Source organism: Sceloporus undulatus, chromosome 6 (assembly GCF_019175285.1).
Source record: "Sceloporus undulatus isolate JIND9_A2432 ecotype Alabama chromosome 6, SceUnd_v1.1, whole genome shotgun sequence".
Classification (NCBI taxonomy): domain Eukaryota; kingdom Metazoa; phylum Chordata; class Lepidosauria; order Squamata; family Phrynosomatidae; genus Sceloporus; species Sceloporus undulatus.
Window position 1 is genome coordinate 16,622 of NC_056527.1, and position 17,795 is coordinate 34,416.

The 17,795-nt window shown below is 51.6% G+C and overlaps 1 protein-coding gene across 1 annotated transcript in view; it reads left to right on the top strand.

The window, feature by feature from the left end:
- Positions 1-17,795, top strand: part of SMARCD3 (SWI/SNF related, matrix associated, actin dependent regulator of chromatin, subfamily d, member 3) — a 37,386-nt gene that overhangs the window by 16,062 nt on the left and 3,529 nt on the right. Inside the window, 7 exon segments of the mRNA XM_042472334.1 lie at positions 4,798-4,920; positions 5,122-5,244; positions 5,766-5,861; positions 13,049-13,150; positions 14,865-15,026; positions 15,556-15,653; positions 15,798-15,933. Coding sequence (XP_042328268.1) covers positions 4,798-4,920; positions 5,122-5,244; positions 5,766-5,861; positions 13,049-13,150; positions 14,865-15,026; positions 15,556-15,653; positions 15,798-15,933 — 840 coding nt within the window.

The following is a 17,795-nucleotide window of genomic DNA, read 5'->3' on the forward strand; positions in this document are numbered from 1 at the left end:
TGTACACGCCTAATGGGTGGAAACAGACCACAGTGGGTGGTACCATGCATTGACTATAATAAGGACTATGCATCCCAAGGTATTTTGTGGGTAGTAGTAGAGTGGATTGTAGAGTGAGGAGTAGAGTATTGTTGTGTTGGATAGTTTTGGAGCTGTATATAGTAGAATAAAGTAGATCTTTTATATAAGACTACTGAGTTGTCTGGTGTCTTGGGTGAAGCTACAAGAACCAGCTGGATCCTGAAGAAGAAGGGTGAAGACTTCTGTGGAGCAAAGCAAGAGTGAGAAGGCTTGGAGAGTTAGTCAGGGTCTTCAGCCTGTTCTCTGTAACTCTTGCTAAGCTATAACCACTGGCCAAAACTGGTCAGCGCGGTGCACAACCAGGTGGTGAGTTCAAGCCAGAGGTGAAGAGCTACAACTCCCATCATCCCTGACAGCTACACTTCAGCATATTAGGGAGCAGGAGGATTTCCTGGACACAATAGAACTAACAATCCTGGACGAATACCATGCAGAGGAAGATGCTGGAGCCGAGGAGGTCACTTGCCAAACAGAGGAGGCAGACAGCTGGAGGAATGTCACAAAGAGAAGTAAGCCAAGAAGGGATTGTTCTGGGAGCTTGCAGCTAGAGAATCGATTCGAAGCTCTTTCCCTTATCAAGGAGGATGAAGAAGAGCACCATGGACAGACTTCAGGGGCAGAGCAAGGGAGCCTGAGAGTCCCACCCGAGGGAACAGTCGCTGCTAAGCCTCGGAGGAGGCGTGTGGTCGTAGTGGGGGACTCCTTGCTCAGGGGTACAGAAGCAGTGATTTGTAGGCCTGACAAGAGTCTCGAGAGGTGTGTTGTCTCCCAGGTGCAAAGATCCATGATGTGACAGAGAGGCTGACAAGACTGGTCAAGCCTACTGACCCATAGCCCTTCCTTTTGGTCCACGTGGGAACTAATGATACTGCAAGACACAGCCTTCAGAACATCAAAAGGGATTACGAGGCGCTTGGTAGGAAGCTGAAAGGAATGGATGTACAGGTTGTCATCTCGTCTCTTCTGCCAGTTGAAGGGTCCAGGAAGGGAGAGGAAGACAGCGGATGTGAACAACTGGCTTCGCAGATGGTGCCACCGAGAAGGATTTGGATTCTTCGATCATGGGCTGCGGTTCCACGAGGAGGGACTTCTTGCAACAGACGGGTTGCATCTCACGCCAGTTGGAAGAAATGTCTTTGCCAACAGTCTCAAGAACTTGATCAGGAGAGCTTTAAACTGAGTTCCGAGGGGAAGGGAGACAATATTAAGGAAGGCGAAAGGGATGGCGAAAATAGTCAAACTGACATAGAGGAAACAAGACAAAAAGTGCAAGGACCCAACAGTGGGAGGCAAAAAAACTTGCACAGGCAGCGAGTAAAAGGGAACCATGGTCTGCGATGTCTCTACACTAATGCACAGAGCATGGGAAATAAGCAAGATGAACTCGAACTCCTAGTACAACAAAGCAAATACAGTGCTACCTCGGGTTACGAAATTAATTCGTTCCGCCGCGGCGTTCGTAACCCGATACATTTCGCAACCTGAAAAGGCTTTTCCGAAGCGCGGCTAGCAGCTGGAAAGCCGCTAGCCGCGCTTCGCATTTGAATTTCGCGCCGATGATATCTTTCTAGAACAGATGACCACACAGTCAGAAAAGAGAGATCTAGTAGTGATGGGCGACTTCAACTACCCTGATATTTGCTGGAAGTCAAACTCAGCCAAATCCTCAAGGTCTAGCAAATTCCTCACTTGCCTGGAAGACAGTTTCATGGTCCAAAAGGTGGAAGAGGCAACAAGGGGGTCAGCTATTTTAGATCTGATCCTAACCAACAAGGATGACTTGGTTAATGGGGTGCAAGTGGTGGGATCCTTAGGTGGAAGTGACCATGTTCTCCTGGAGTTTGTAATACAGTGGAAAGGAGAAGCCAGGCAGAGTCAGACACGCATCCTAGACTTTAGGAGAGCGGATTTCAGTAAACTTAGAGAAGTATTGAGGGCGATTCCATGGTCAGAAATACTAAAAGATAAAGGAGTTCAGGACGGATGGGACTTTCTCAAAAGGGAGATACTGAAGGCACAATTTCAAACAGTTCCAGTGAGAAAGAAAAGTCAGAAGTGTCTCAAGAAACCAGGATGGATGACTAAGGAACTTTCAACCGAGCGAAGTTTGAAACGGAAGATGTATAAGAAATGGAAAAAGGGGTAAATCACAAAAAAGGAATTCAAAGAAATAGCAGGCATTTGTAGGGAAAAGTCAGAAAAGCTAAAGCACAGAATGAACTCAGTCTTGATAGAGAGGTTAAGAACAATAAAAAGGGCTTTTTTGGATATGTCCGCAGCAAAAGGAAGAAGAAGGAAACGGTAGGGCCACTTCGTGGAGAAGATGGCAAAATGCTAAGAGAAGACAGAGAAAAGGCAGAATTCCTCAAGACCTTCTTTGCCTCCGTCTTCTCAGAAAAGGAAAAGGGGCTCAACCTGAGGATAATGGAGCAGAGGACAGAAAAGGGGAATTTCAGCACAGAATCAGTAAAGAGATAGTAGAGGAACACCTTATTAATCTAAATGGATTTAAGTCTCCGGGACCAGATGAACTCCATCCAAAGGTATTAAAAGAACTGGCAAATGTAATATCGGAGCCATTGGCAATAATAGTCTTTGAGGACTCCTGGAGAACAGGAGAGATCCCAGCCGTCTGGAGGAGGGCAAACGTTGTCCCCATCTTCAAAAAGGGGAAAAAAGAGGATCCCAACAATGATCCTCCAGTTAGTCTGAGATCAATCCCAGGAAAGATTCTGGAGCAGATCATTAAACAGAGAGTCTGTGAAGATCTAAAGGCAATGCCATCATCATAAAAAGTCAACATGGGTTTCAGAGAAAGAAGTCATGCCAGACAAACCTTATCTCTTTCTTTGATAAAATGACCATCTTGTTAGATGAAGGGAATGCTGTGGATGTAGTTTATCTTGATTTCAGTAAGGCCTTTGACAAAGTTCCCCATGGCATTCTTGCAAACAAGCTTGTAAAATGTGGGCTAGACAAGGCAACTGTTACATGGATCTGCAATTGGTTGACCGGCCGAACCCAAAGGGTACTCAACAATGGCTCCTTTTCATCCTGGAGGGAAGTGACCAGTGGGGTGTCCAGTGGGGCTCTGTCCTGGGCCCAGTGCTATTCAACATCTTTATCAATGACCTGGATGACAGAATTGGGAGCATACTTATCAAATTTGCAGATGATACCAAATTAGGGGGAATAGCTAATACTCCAGAGGACAGGATCAAGATTCAAAATGACCTGAATAGACTTGAAAGCTGGGCCAAAGCTAACAAAATGAAATTCAACACTGAGAAATGTAAGGTATTGCACTTAGGGCGGAAAAATAAAAGGCACAGATATAGGATTATGGGGGAGACCTGGCTGAATGAAACTACGTGTGAAAGGGATCTAGGAGTCCAAGTAGACCACAAGTTGAACATGAGTGAACAGTGTGATGCGGCAGCTAAAAAGGCCAATGCAATTTTAGGCTGCGTCAATAGAAGTATAGTGTCTAGATCAAGAGAAGTCATAGTGCCACTGTATTCTGCTCTGGTCAGGCCCCACCTGGAATATTGTGTCCAGTTCTGGGTGCCACAATTCAGAAAGGACATTGAGAAACTGGAGCCATGTGTCCAGAGGAGGGAGACTAAAATGGTGAAGGGTCTGGAAACCATGTCCTATGAGGAACGACTCAGGGAGTTGGGAATGTTTAGCCTGGAGAAAAGAAGGTTAAGAGGTGATATGATAGCCCTGTTTAAATATTTGAAGGGATGTCATATTGAGGAGGGAGCAAGCTTGTTTTCTGCTGCTCCAGAGAATAGGACCCAATGGAGCAATGGATGCAAGCTACGAGAAAAGAGATTCCACCTCAACATTAGGAAGAACCTCCTGAGAGTAAGGGCTGTTTGACAGTGGAACACACTTCTTCCTCGGAGTGTAGAGGCGTCTCCTTCCTTGGAGGTCTTAAGGAGAGGCTGGATGGCTATCTGCTGGGGATGCTTTGATCTGGATTTCCTGCATGGCAGAAGGGGGTTGGACTGGATCAGGGCCCTTGCAGTCTCTTCTAACTCTATGATTCTATGCCGCTGTAGCTGTATCCCACAGGACTGAAGGTTGGCTCCTGCCCAGCAGCAGCTCCCACAATGGTGATGGAGAGGAGGAGGAGGCACTTAGAGGCATGTGCAGAGTATTACGCTCTGTACAGCTGGATGGAGGGTACCAGCTACAGGTTTCTGGAAAGAGCCCTGAGCCTCAGGGCAGCCCTGGCCCTGGGTTGGCATCAGCAGCCCATGGCCTTTGTGTCTAGCCGGTCAGGGCCTTTCCCCATTGAGGGCACCTGGTCAGCTGCTGTGGGAACAGAATGGCTCCCGTGTGGACTGGCTGCCAGCACTCTGCTTGCAGATCGGCCAAGGAGACTGCACACCCGCCCTGGCAGTCCAGTGCCAGCCCCATTTTCTCCCAGTTCCCGTCAGCCTTTTTCTCCCTCCTACCCCGGCATAGCTCTGCCTCCTTCCTCTCCCTGAGCTGGATGAGCAAAGGCAGTAGCAGCTCCTCCCCAGCGAACAGCCAGCCTCTGTCCAGGTTCTGTCCATTGGACTTGGGCCACAGGCACACCACTCCTGCCTTCTGAGAGAGGTAAGGGGTGGAGCTGGGGCTGTCTGTCCACCCAGGCTCTGCTCCGGGGGCACATTGCCTGCCTGCCTTCCTCCCTGCCCTCATAACCCTGCTCTCTCCCCCCAGATCCGGGAATTGGTGCCGGAGTCGCAGGCCTACATGGACCTCCTAGCCTTTGAGCGGAAGCTGGATCAGACAATCATGCGGAAGCGTGTGGACATCCAGGAGGCCCTGAAGAGGCCCATGAAGGTGGGTGGGAGGCCCTAGTGTGGCAGGACCCTTTTGCCCCTTCCAGGCGGCACCATTCCTGCCTCCCTTCCCCCCGTACTGCCAGAACGTGACCTGGAGTGGGGTGACCCCAGGGCAGGAGCTGATTGCTCTGGGCGGACATTTCTACCCCATTCTCACCCCTGCCTTTCCTACCTCCTCATTTGGTTTCTCCTTTGACAGCAAAAGCGGAAGTTGCGCCTTTACATCTCCAACACCTTCAATCCGGCTAAGTCAGATGCAGACGACTCCGACGGGAGCATTGCCTCTTGGGAGCTACGTGTGGAAGGAAAGCTCCTTGATGATGTAAGCATGCGCACACACATGTGTGCGTGCACATGCGCACACACATGTGTGCGTGCACACGCGCACACCCGTGCACAGACTCACATGTGGGACCTCAAGAGGCAGAAGTAGCCCTGGGGCAGGGGGCAGAGATCGGCCATGTGCGAGGGCCCATGACGCCCCCACAGGCACCACAGACCCAGGACTGCGTGCTGGACTCAAAGCTGAGCATCTGGGGCAAAGAGGGCACCCAAAAGGGAGCTGCTCTGTGCCACTCGCTAACAAGAACAGGGAAGCCATGAGGGCTGGGCAAGGGGTCAGTGCTGGGCCAGCCTTGTGATTCAGTGTGCAGGGCAGGGGCAATGGGTGCCCTGCTTTACCTTCCCCTGCATCAATCTCAGAGCTTGCCTATCCAGAAAAGGGATCCCTTTGTTGCATGTGTGTGTGTGTGTGAGTGTGTGAGAGAGATGCCTGTGACCATTGCCTTTCTCGCCAGGAGTTTTGGGTGCTTCTGACACATTGCCTCTCTCCTGACTCCGCAGCTCAGTAAACAGAAACGGAAGTTTTCCTCCTTCTTCAAGAGTTTGGTCATTGAGCTGGACAAGGACCTCTATGGGCCAGACAACCATCTGGTGGAGGTAAAGGGGCGCCCAATGCCCCGGCCGTCAGGGGCACGATCCTCTGCAGGCATGGGTGGGGGAGGCTGCCCACCTGAAGGCTTTGGCCCCTGCACAGTCCCCAATGTTGGTCCGTGTGGACGGCTGGCACAACATGTGTGGCAGGAAGGGAGAAGAAGGGAGACGCAGAGCATGAGCTGGTCAGGATCAGGCCTCAGGTACCCACCAGTGGCTACCAATGTGGTTAAACAGCCCACTTCCCACTCCTCCCAGCCCCTGGCTAGACGAGAGCAGAAAGGGTCCCTCCAGTGGCTCTGGGTCTACCAGGAGTGGCAGCCGGCCTCTGGTATGTGGGGAGAGGGCAGAGAGCCATTGGGACCCACAGCCCATGACGGCCGCATTCTCTGAGGACTGACCTTTCCCTCTGTAGTGCTGTCCACTTTGGGAGCTGCCACTGTGTCTTGTGTCAGGGGTCCCACAGTCCTTCCTTCTGTCTCTCCCAAAATCCCCCCACAGGGAATGCGGGATGTTCCCCATCTCTTGAGTCAGTCCTGCAGGCCGTCTCACAAGCCCAGTGAGGTCTTTCTTGGCATTGTTTGGGGACATGTTGCAGCCCTCTGCACTGTCCCTCCACCTTTCCATCTGTCAGCCTTTTTCTTAAGCTGAGGGGTGTCCAACACATCATGTCCTTGTGGGGGAAGGACTGGACACCCACCTTTCCCTGCACCACCATGCCCTCCCCCATTTTTGAGGCCCCAAAGGCTTTCCATTGCAGATCCCTGTTTCTCTCAGGAATAAATGGTGGTGTGGACTGGGCAGTTTCCCAGCAGACGAGGGTCCTAACCTCCTGTATTCTGGGTTAGCTCCTCCCAATTTGCTCCTGTAGGCAGGGACAATAGAACATAGACCGGCCCCTATATAGAGAGGAGCTAGCCCTCCTGGACCCCAGTCTTGTTCCTGCCTACGCTCCTGCAGGATGTGTCTCTTCCAGCCAGCAAAGTTTTTCCTTTCTCCGAAAGCGGTTTGAGAGTTTTCTTCTCCTCTCTCCTGCCTTCCCCCCCTTCCTTGGTGGCGGCTATGGCAGAGGACCCCGAGAGCACTGGCTGAGGGTCATCCTTAACCCAGGCTTCCCTAGCTCAGGGTCTGCCAGCTCAACAGAGGGAGCTGGCTTCAGAGGGAGACCCTTTGGGATGTGTTTGCTGTTGCTCTGCAGCTTCTTCACTACAGCCACTCCAGTCCTTTTCTTCTCTTCGTTTCTCTTGCTGCCTTGAGAGCATGAAGAAAGACTTAATATGGCAAGGGCTCCCAGGATTGGAGAAAGGTCTTGGCTTTGCCAATGACTCTCCCTTTCCTCCAAAGCTGCCCCCTTTCATGGTGGGAGCACAGGAGATTTCTGCAAACACCATTGCAGCACATGGGAGCCGTGGGAAGAGATGGTGAGGGGTATCCCCTCCATGTCTCTGTTTCTCTGCACCACCTCTGCCCAGCCTGTTTAAGGCCAGGGATCAGTGAGGAAACTGGCCGGAAGTTATGGAAACTTCCCTTCTCAACATCCCTGCTCAGCCCATTGGGGCCAGAGTTCAGAGGACAGGCCAGCCAAAAGCCATGGCAAGGGATTTCTCTGCATCACCTCTGCACAGCCTGAAACAGGGCCAACGTCGGAGAGGCAAGCCAGCCAGAAGACACAGGAGAAGGGTGAGTACCAGGGGCCCTCTCTCTCTAGCCACCAAAGAACCTTTGCCAGATCTAATGCCCTCGCTCAGGGCAGGCATTGCCATGAGGCCTCTTTCCATGGCCCATTGCAGGCACTCTGCCTAGCATAAGGTTTGGGACTCTGCCGGAGGGGCAGATGGGGGCGTTAACCCTTGGTCTCCCCCTTCCTTCCCATCTTGGCCCCATTGGCACCCAGGACCCAACAAGTGTGGGGGATCCTATTGCAGACTGCGAGCACATGTGGTGTTGCCAGGGCTCCTGCACTTCCTTTTGAATTTTTAATGAGATGGTGTGTAAGGAGGCAGAGGATTCCTCCTCTGTGTTGCACAGACAATGGCTGTAAAGCGTGCTTCTCAATTATTTTCTGTCATGCCCCCTTAGAAGAAGAAAACATTTCGCGCCCCCCCCCCCGCGCGACTATAAATAGTATCATTTGTCTAAAATTGTTATAGTACACCTCTGCATAACAGAGCCTTGCGCCCCCCCCCCCGGGGCCCACCCCACTATTTGAGAAGTACTGTACTGCTGTAAAGGAAGCTGGACTTGGCCCAGCAGGAGCTGAAGCTTCCAACTCTAAATGGTCTTTTTTGGCTGCCACAGAGCACCCACAACAAAGCACAAAGTGGCTTCATGTCCTCCCCAGAGAGAGCATGACCTTTGCCACCCACTTCTAAACAGAGACTGGGAGGGCCATCTGTCAATGGGGATGCTTTGATTGAGAGTTCCTGCATGGCAGAAGAAGGGGGTTGGACTGGATCAGGCCCTTCTTGGGGTGCTTAACCAAGGATTCTGCTAACTAGAGCAGTTTCCTCAGTGCTTGGGAATAAGCCACTGCCCAGGCAGCCTCCCTTGATGGGGCAAATAAAGGAGGAGAGAGCCCCCACATCAACAGGTCTGGGGGCTCAGATTTACAAGAGATACTGGTTTACCTTTCTGGTGTTCATTTTATTACTGTTAGCCCATGAGGTTTGAGTTGTGCTGTTTCTGCTCACCCCCCTCTCCTTTTTCCAGGCCAGAGAAGATGCCTGGAAGCTAAGTCCTCTAAGTCACCACATGGTGACTTTTCTTCCCTCCTCATGGGCCTCCATCCTTGTCTCCATTAGGGCCAGAGCCCGTTTGCCTTAGCTGGAACAGCCTAAGACATAAGAGGAGCACATGGTTCTGCCTCCCTTGTGCAAACTGGTATCAGCCATAGCACTTCTCATTAAGAGCATCAGCTTTAACAATACAGATTCATTTAAATGCTAATAAACAGGGTGCCTCAAGCAAGGAGAAAGATACTTCGCTCCTCTGGTCACTCAGCAGATCTCTAATGGTTACAGGCATTGAAGATCTTTGATAAATCATCTCATATGAGGTGATAGATATATTGGATTATGATGACAAACCAAGGCCTGTTACAGGCTGCCAAAATAAAGCTGCTTTGGGTCTCTTTGGAGGTATGCTGCTGTTTAAATGATGCACACATCCTAAGAATCCGGAAGCTGCACCAAAGCTGCCCTCCAGTGCTTAGGAATGGAGTGTGGCTTTGGCGTGACCTCCGGACTCTTAGGACCCATGCATCACTTAAATAGCATACCTCCAAAGAGACCCCAAGCAGCTTTAATTTGGCAGTCTGTAACAGGCCTAAGATCCACTTTAGTGGCAAAAGGGTCAAGTCCTTGTTAAGAAACATGGAACCTCAGTCATCTAGGCTCAGGAAAGGCGTCTCTCTTCTCCTTCCCTTTTTTCATAGGAGAGATGTCTGTTAAAAGGAATAAACTAAAAACACAGTTTCTTCCATGAGATGGTTCTCAGTAATTCAGCAGGTTAAGAAAAATTCCTAATCAGAAGCAAAGAGAGGCACAGCTTCCTCTCCATCCCAGGAAAAAAACCCCTTCCCCACGAGTCTTTTAAAACATACAGTCAGGTTTTTCTACTAAGGGGTTGCTTCAAATCCCATACAAACATCCTGCAGAGCCCTGAGGGGATTTGCCACAAAGATCACAATTACCTCTTACCTTGTCTAGATAGTTGCATTTTAAATAAGAATGCCTGCTGATGGGATTGCCATTCAACTGCTCCCTGCCCTGGATAGGCCTATTGAAACAAGGTCTATCTTGCATAGGATGAGTTGGGCTCAAGGCCATGGAGGTTCATGCTGCCAGTCTCTTTCTTTTAGTGGTCTCAGAGTGCTACAAGATTCCTTTGCACACTGTTGGGCATGCTTGGATTGTGATTTCCTGCATGGCAGGGAGTTGGACTTGATGGCCCTTGTGGTCTCATCCAGCTCCATGATTCTATGATTTTATGGTTATAAGGTTAGCTGCTGTGGGTGAGTGTCTAATCTGGGTTTTCATGCCAAGGTCTGGCCCAAACAACACCATTGTCCACTGCCTTCTGAGGCTGGGAAAATGGGCTTCCTAGTGCCTATGCCTTGTTTTCTGCTAGCAAATGTGCTCAGATTTAATATACCATACAGCTCCATATAGAGACATACACTAGCCATCTATATGCCCACAGCTTGTGAATATATATGTGTATATATATATATATGTATATGTGTGTATGTGTGTCTGTATATACACACACACACCAAAAAACAAAAACAAAACACACCAAACTGTGATTTTACTATTTTACTATGCCAATATATTTTATGTGACTTGAGCTTCCATGGATTAGGTATCCATGCAGAGTCCTGAATCCAACTCCATATCGAGGGCCCAGGATACTACAGTATTTAGAATTTAGGTTTGTGTTCCTTTGACAGATCCTTTTTGTGGAGAAAGTTCTCTCCTCGAAATCCATGCCAAGTCCTCTGTCCCCGTTTCATGATTCCTTAATCAGAGGCCCCTCTGCCTTCCTATGGGCTGATGATCGTCTGCTGCATGGAGTTGGGGCGATTTTTGAAGCCTCTAGAAATCAGACTTGATTCTGACCGCATGCCCTGTTAACACAGAGTGCATCGATGCTTCTGCATGGACTCGCCAATGTCTGCGAGGTAAAGGTTAATCCAGTGTCTTCTTTGCCTAACCATGGGATTAGTCTTATTTTACACAGGTTCACAGAGGTTCCAGTAAAGAACTGCACATTGTTTTGAAGTATTAGTTGGTGGTCAGACATTAACATTCCTCTTTCAGAGTGATAAGTCTTAATTGCTACAAGTGAAATCACCTTAATATCACCTTCATTGCTATAACCAGTTGACAAGGTGATCAGTGATAGGCTGGAAGCTGCCATAGGTCCAGATTGGATCAGGTTCCATTCTGATTGATCACATAGACAAGTTCACATCGACTGCTTCAGGTTTTCAGTGGCTGACCTGCTTTAGTCCATCCAAGATGGCATTAAAAAGGGACTTGACCCAACATGGTTATAAGGCAGGTGTCTGCCATCACGTCGTTTCTGCTCCATACGAGAGCAGCTAGAATGGCGGCCATCCTCACATTAAGAGGCTGTTGAGGGGAGTTTCCAACAGAGCCCAGCCCACCAGACATCGTTTTCCATCTTGGGATGTGAACGGCGCTGACGGTTGGGTGCTGACGGTTGGGCCGGTCAAGTCCCTTCAGGAGGCCTTCCTCAAACGCCTCTCCCTCAAGGCCATCTTCCTCATGGCCATTCCCTCCACCAGACGGGTGTCAGAGCTGGGGCCCTGTCGGTACGTAAAGAGTTGTGTATTTTTAGGCCAGTCTCGGTCAGCCTTCGTCCAGACCCTACCTTCGTGCCTAAGGGCAACTCAGCCTTTCAGGTATCGCAGGACATTCTCCTGCCTTCATTCTGCCCTGATCCTAAGAAGGACTTCAACCTTAAGGTCATCTGAGATGTTGTTCATTTCCTTTCTCCTGGTCTCTTCGGGGTGCAAGGTATCTGCCTCGACTCTGAGTAGGTGGATCAGGTCTGGTATTCAAGAGAGCTACCGAACGCTTGATCTCTCTCCCCCCGAGGGGGTGATGGCGCACTCAACCAGGAGCGCATCTGCCTCTGCGGCCCTGGCCACTAGCACCTCCCTGTCAGACATTTGCAGGGCGGCCACATGGAAGTCGCCTTCATAAGACATTACAAACTGGACGTGTCTCAGTCTGCTGAGGCGTCATTTGTAAGGAGGGTCCTCCAAGAGATTTTGTCGGGGGCCACAGTCTCCTAGCAGCACTTCCCTCCCAGTTTGAGAGGGCTTTTGTAAATCCCAGGAGGTTAGGACCCTGTCTGCTGGGAAAACGAACGTTGGTACTTACCCGTGATACGTTCATTTCCAGCAGACGAGGGTCCTAGCATCCTGCCCACCTGGGGGGTGCCTGCGGCCTCCAACCCTGGCTGCCTGTTGGGGGACCTGCCTTGTTCTTCTTCTTGTTGCTGGATTGGTTTTCTGAGTTCTTGTTTGTTCTTGGACTAGTTTTCTAAGGTGTTCTAGTTAACCCTCAGCTGATGTTACTAAAGTTCACTTACTTGGTTTACCTTACTACTCGCTTGGCTTGTTATTGACTGAGGCCCAGGGGGGCTAGGTCCTCCCTATATAGGGGCCGGTCTTTCTTCTATTGTCCCTGCCTACAGGAGCAAATTGGGAGGAGCTAACCCAGAATACAGGATGCTAGGACCCTCGTCTGCTGGAAATGAACGTATCACGGGTAAGTGCCAACGTTCGTTTTCAGTCGCTTTGCTCTCTTTTGGGCTGAGTGGAATTTGCTGTTCTCTGGGTCTTGGGAGATCCTTTGGGATCTATCTATTCTTCATTTGCACCTTCCTGCTCCCCCTCTGTCTGAATAACTGCATGTCCCTCATAGGCAAGGCCACCCTTGGCCCCAGGTCTTTTATGACGAACCCCGCACCCGTACCTCAGAGGCTACACCCCAGGCTGGAGATGGCTGCCATCCTTTGGGTCTGTTCGGCCGGCCCCTTCCCTCTGTCCCCACCCCACAGCTCACCTGAAGCTGCCCCCGAGCAGCTTCCATCCCGGCCCTTCTGGGGCAGAGAGTCCAGCCACCTCCCAGTCGCTCTTTTCCTTTTCCCCTGGGATGCCATTTCCTCATTGGGACTGACCAGATGCCTGCAGGACCTTCACTTTGCCAGATGACCTGAATGCCTGGCCGCCTCCTGCCCCTCCTGTGCCTCTGGGTTGGCTCTCCGGGAGCAGCTCCCAAACTCCCTTCCCACTCCCGCAGTCTGGAAGTGCCAGTGGAAGGGCCCAGGGCTGGGTTGAGTTCCTGGGCTGACCCATTGACCCAGCTGAGGCCTGGCTGCATCAAAGGCCACCAGAGGTATTGCATCAAAGGCCACCTTTGCTCAGCCTGGCAGGGGCACCCTCCAAGGTCTTTCAGGCTGGTGGAATCCATGGGACTGTCTGGGGTCCGGCCTTCCTGTCTGCATGGCCTGGGGTGTCTCTGCTTCGGGCTCAGGCTTTCTCAAGTGGGGATGGCTCATGTGCCAGAAATGTTGGGGCCTCTGGGTGAGTCCTCATCCTGTGGCTTACAGGGGCGGCCCCTGGCACTCAGCGACTTCTCTCATCTTCTCTCTGGCAGTGGCACCGGACGCCCACCACCCAGGAGACGGACGGCTTCCAGGTGAAGAGGCCCGGGGACGTCAGCGTGCGCTGCACCCTCCTGCTCATGCTGGATTACCAGGTAAGGCCCCCAGCGTCACACGGGAGCCCTGAGGTCTGGCACCTTGGTCTGTGCTGAGGTCTGGCCAAGATGCTCTCAGCTACTCTCCCTCACCCTCCTGTTCTCACTGTTGGGAATGAGGCCTGCACTCCAGGGTTGTTGTTGTTGGGGCCCTTGGTGTGAGTGGGCCAGGCTGGGGCTCCAGTGAAAGGACTCAGAGTGCGAAGCGGACCCAGGCCCTGGGAAGGTGGAGAGACAGGGGCAGAGAGAGAAAGAGAGAGCATGTGTGAGCCCATGCGCACCCTCTCTTTTGTGTCACCGGCAGAAACCTCTGGGGCTCTCCAAGAGCCCATGCATCCCTCGAAGGCAGCTGGGTGGGATATCCCTTTATTTGAAACTCGTGGTGGTGCTCCTCCTGCTGTGGCTGCTTTTGGTGACTTGGATGCTGCTCTGTTCTTATCTTCTTGCCTGCAAACCCCCCCCCCCCCAATTTGTCATGCTTTTCTGCCTCATTCTGAGTACTGTCATGCTGGAAAGGGGGTTACAGTTAGGGGAATAGGGTTTGTCTCCAGAGCTCATGTTGCTCTCTTTTTCTGTGTGTGTAGGCAACCTAACAGGAGGAGAATCTTCTGCTGGGGGGCAGGTTTGCAATGAGGAGAGGGCCTTGCCAGCCAGCCCCCCACTCTGCTCCTCTCAGAAGCTTAAGCTGCTTTGTTAGTGAAAAGGTGGGCCTGAGCAGCAGCTATGAGGTCGGATGGGCCCAAATAAAGAGTTCACTTCTGCTCCCCTCATTAAATTCTCCTTCATTCCCCAAATTCCTAGCATTGCGGAGTGTGAGACGCTGGGAATCGTTCTGCCTGGGACTTTCCACTTTGCTGGGTTGTGTCTTCTGGGCCGCTTTGCCTGCTGCCCCTTTCTCTGGATGCCTGGATTCCATTTCCAAACACTCAGCTGAAGTTTTAAGTAACTCCAGTGCCAGGATTTGGGGGGCTGAAGGAACATTTAATTTGAGAGGGCAGAATTCTTACCTCATTTTACACACACCCCCCCCGCCCCCGGTAGCTGTTCTCCTGTTTGTGAGTAAAATATTTCAGCCTTGCTGGTGGATTTAAAGCAACGCAGCGGTGAATTTGGCAAATGGGTTCCAAACGGGCAGGGATGGACGGAGCTGCTGGCAACCCTCTTGGGGGGCTCATCACAAGGGGGCTGGAAGACACCTTTCCCTTGTTGCCCCACATCTCCTCTGAGCCTCAATTAAGTTGCTGCTGCTGCTGCTGCTGCTGCTGCTGCTGCTGCTGTTGAGAGGCAGTTCTCCTTGGCATGTACAGAGAGCAACCAGCATCCTGGCAGAGGCTCTGCTGGCAGCCCCACAAGCAGGCAAGGGGCTCTGGGGCGCTGGACCCCTCTCCCAAGGGCAGCTATTGACCCACTGGGCTCCTCACTGGGTAGATGCCTGGCTGGATCATGTTTTGGGCTCTCCAAGGGAGAGTAGCCCATTCCTCTTCAGGGTGAACAGAACCTCCCTTTTAGCACTCTTTGGTCCTCCCTTGAAGAGCTGAGGAAATCCTTTGGCTCTGTGGGTCAGATCAGCCTGGGGAGGGGGGGCAGCGTTGGAGAATGGGGTCATGAGGGCACCCCCGGTCACTGGGTGCCTGGACAACTCCAGCGGATGCTTCCCTGCCACGCTCGCTGCTCTTCTCCCCCCAACGGGGATGAATTCTCCTTTCTGCCGCAGCCCCCACAGTTCAAACTCGACCCCCGTCTGGCCCGCCTGCTGGGCATCCACACGCAGACGCGCTCGGCCATCATCCAGGCGCTCTGGCAGTATATCAAGACGAACAAGCTGCAGGACTCCCACGACAAGGAGTACATCAACTGTGACAAGTACTTCCAGCAGGTGGGCCCTTCTGCCCCATATGACCTTCCTTGGCTGGGGGTGTGTGGTCAGTGGCCTCATGCGATGCTTCATGGCCATGGACACTGGCCGCCTGGGCTGTGGTTCGGGGGGGTTGGGCAGGACACTCGCTGCAAACAACAAAATCCATCTCTACAGCCCCCTGGGCAAGATGCTGTTGTCCCCCGTGGGAAGGCCAGGGCCAGAGGATGGGCAGAGGGGCAGTGCGGGTCAGGCCTGGCCTGGCACCCTTCCCCTGCTCTTGGTTTCCACTTGGAGGAGTCCCACTTGGAGACCCCTTTGGGGTGAACTTTGGGGCCCTCCCTCCCCGAGTCCCTCCTTTTCCTCAACCCAGAGTTTCTCCTTTCTGCTGTCCCTGTGCCAAGATGTTCCCCTCATTTTAGGTAGTGATGGTAGTGGGGGGCACCCCCAAGGTGGCAGCACAGGGCCCTTCTTGTCCAGGGATCTCCTCATCTTTGGCTGCCTCCTGACCGCAGGTCCCCCCCTCCCGGTTCCTTTTCTATTACTTCAGATCTTTGACTGTCCACGACTGAAGTTCTCTGAAATCCCCCAGCGCCTGACGAATCTGCTGCTGCCCCCTGACCCCATCGTCATCAACCACATCATCAGGTCAGCTAGCACTCCCCCTTTGACCCCGCGGTCTGGGAACTGCCCTGCAGGTGCCCCCCAACTGTGGCCTCTTGTGAGCCCTGAAGGGATGCCCTTGGGAGCAGCTTGCAGCTTTATGTCTCCCCTCTTCTGCCGCCCCTGCAGTGTGGACCCCAATGACCAGAAGAAGACGGCCTGCTACGACATTGACGTGGAAGTGGAGGACCCACTGAAGGGCCAGATGAGCAGCTTCCTCCTCTCCACGGCGAACCAGCAGGAGATCACTGCCCTGGATAACAAGGTGCTGTTTCAGGGGTGGGGAGACCCACTGTGGACCTTGAATGTGGAGGGTTGAGGGATGCCTCCCTGGTGGAGCACCATCTTCTACTCTGGGGCTGGGCAGTGCCCCACTGGAAGGACAGCATGGGGCCTGGCAGCCTCCCAACAAATGCCAGATGTTGGCAGGAGCCACAAAAGGAGCAAATGGGGTGGGAGACAGAACTGTTGGGTGTCTATCCTGCTTGGGCGCCATTGGCCTATGGAAGGCAATAGAGTCCAAGAATCCTAGAGTTGGAGGAGACCCCAAGGGGTCATCCATGACAGTTCCCTTCTGCCATGCAGGAAAGCACCCTCCAAGTCTCCAAAAAAGAGACTCCACTGCCCTCCATTGAGGCAGCAGTATCTTTCACTGTGGAATCTCTTTTCCTGGAGTTTGCATCCATTGCTCTGTGTCCCAGAAAACAAGTTTGCTCCAGCTTCAATATGGCTTCCCTTCAAATATTTAAACATGGATCTCATTTCACCTCTTGACCTTCTCTTCCCAAAGCAGCTCCCTAAGCCACTCCTCATAGGACTTAGTGGTTTGCAGACCTTCCACAATTTTGTTTGCCCTCTCCTGGACACGCTCCAGCTTCTCAACATCCTCCTTGAGTTGTGGTGCCCAGAACTGGACACAGTGTTATTCCAGGTGAGGTCTGACCAAATCAGAATAGAGTAGCACTGTTACTTCCCTTGATCTAGAGCCTATACTCCTATTGATGCAACCTAGCATCATATTAGTTTTTTAGCTGCTACATCACACTGTTGACTTATGTTTAGCAAGTGGTCTACTGAAGACTGCCAGATCCCTTTCACACGTAGTTTCATTCAGCCAGGTGTCCCCCATAATCCTATATCTGTGCGTTTCATTTTTCTGCCCTAAGTGCAATACCTTACATTTCTCCCTGTTGAATTTCATTTTGTTAGCTTTGGCCCAGCTTTCTAGTCTATTCAGGTCATTTTGAATCTTGATCCTCTCCTCTGGAGTATTAGCCGCTCCTCCTAATTTGGTGTCATCTGCAAATTTGATAAGAATGCCCTCTACTCTTTTGATGTTGAATAGCAAACTGGGTCCAGGACGGATTCCGTGGCACCCAACTGATCACTTCTCTCCCAAATGAAGGGGAGCCATTGCTGAGCACCTTCTGCTGATCAACGCATTACAAATCTACCTAACTGTTGCATTGTCTAAACCACATTTTGCCAGTTTGTTTGCCATAATATCATGGGGCACCTTTGCTGAAGACTTTACTGAAATCAAAATAACGCTGCGTCCACAGCATTCCCTTCGTCTACCAGGTTTGCGCCTCTGTAAAAAGAGACCAGGCTAGTCTGGTACGACTTGCTTTTGAGAAAGCCATGTTGACTTTTCGCAATTATGTCAGTCCCTTCTAAATGCTCACAGACTCTCTGTTTCATGATCTGCTGTGAGATCTCTAGGATCTTTCCTGGGATTGATCTCAGACTAACTGGAGGATCATTGTTGGGATCCTCTTTCTTCCCCTTTTTGAAGACGGGGACAACGTTTGCCCTCCTCCAGTCGGCTGGGACTTCTCCTCTTCTCCAGGAGTCCTCAAAGACTATTATGGCCAATGGCTCTGAGATTACATTTGCCAGTTCTTTTAATGTCCCTGGATGTAGTTCATCAGGTCCTGGAGACTGATATTCGTTTAGGTTAAACAGGTTTCTTCTTCGTGGTCTCTGCGAATCATACAAATGGGTTTCACTGCGCCTGCGCAGTGCTGCTCGGAACCTACTGGAATCACTGTGCAGAGCTCACTCTGCACAACTTGCAACTTTTTGGCGGTAACTCCGCCCACCCGTTATAAGGCCCCTGCCTTCCCG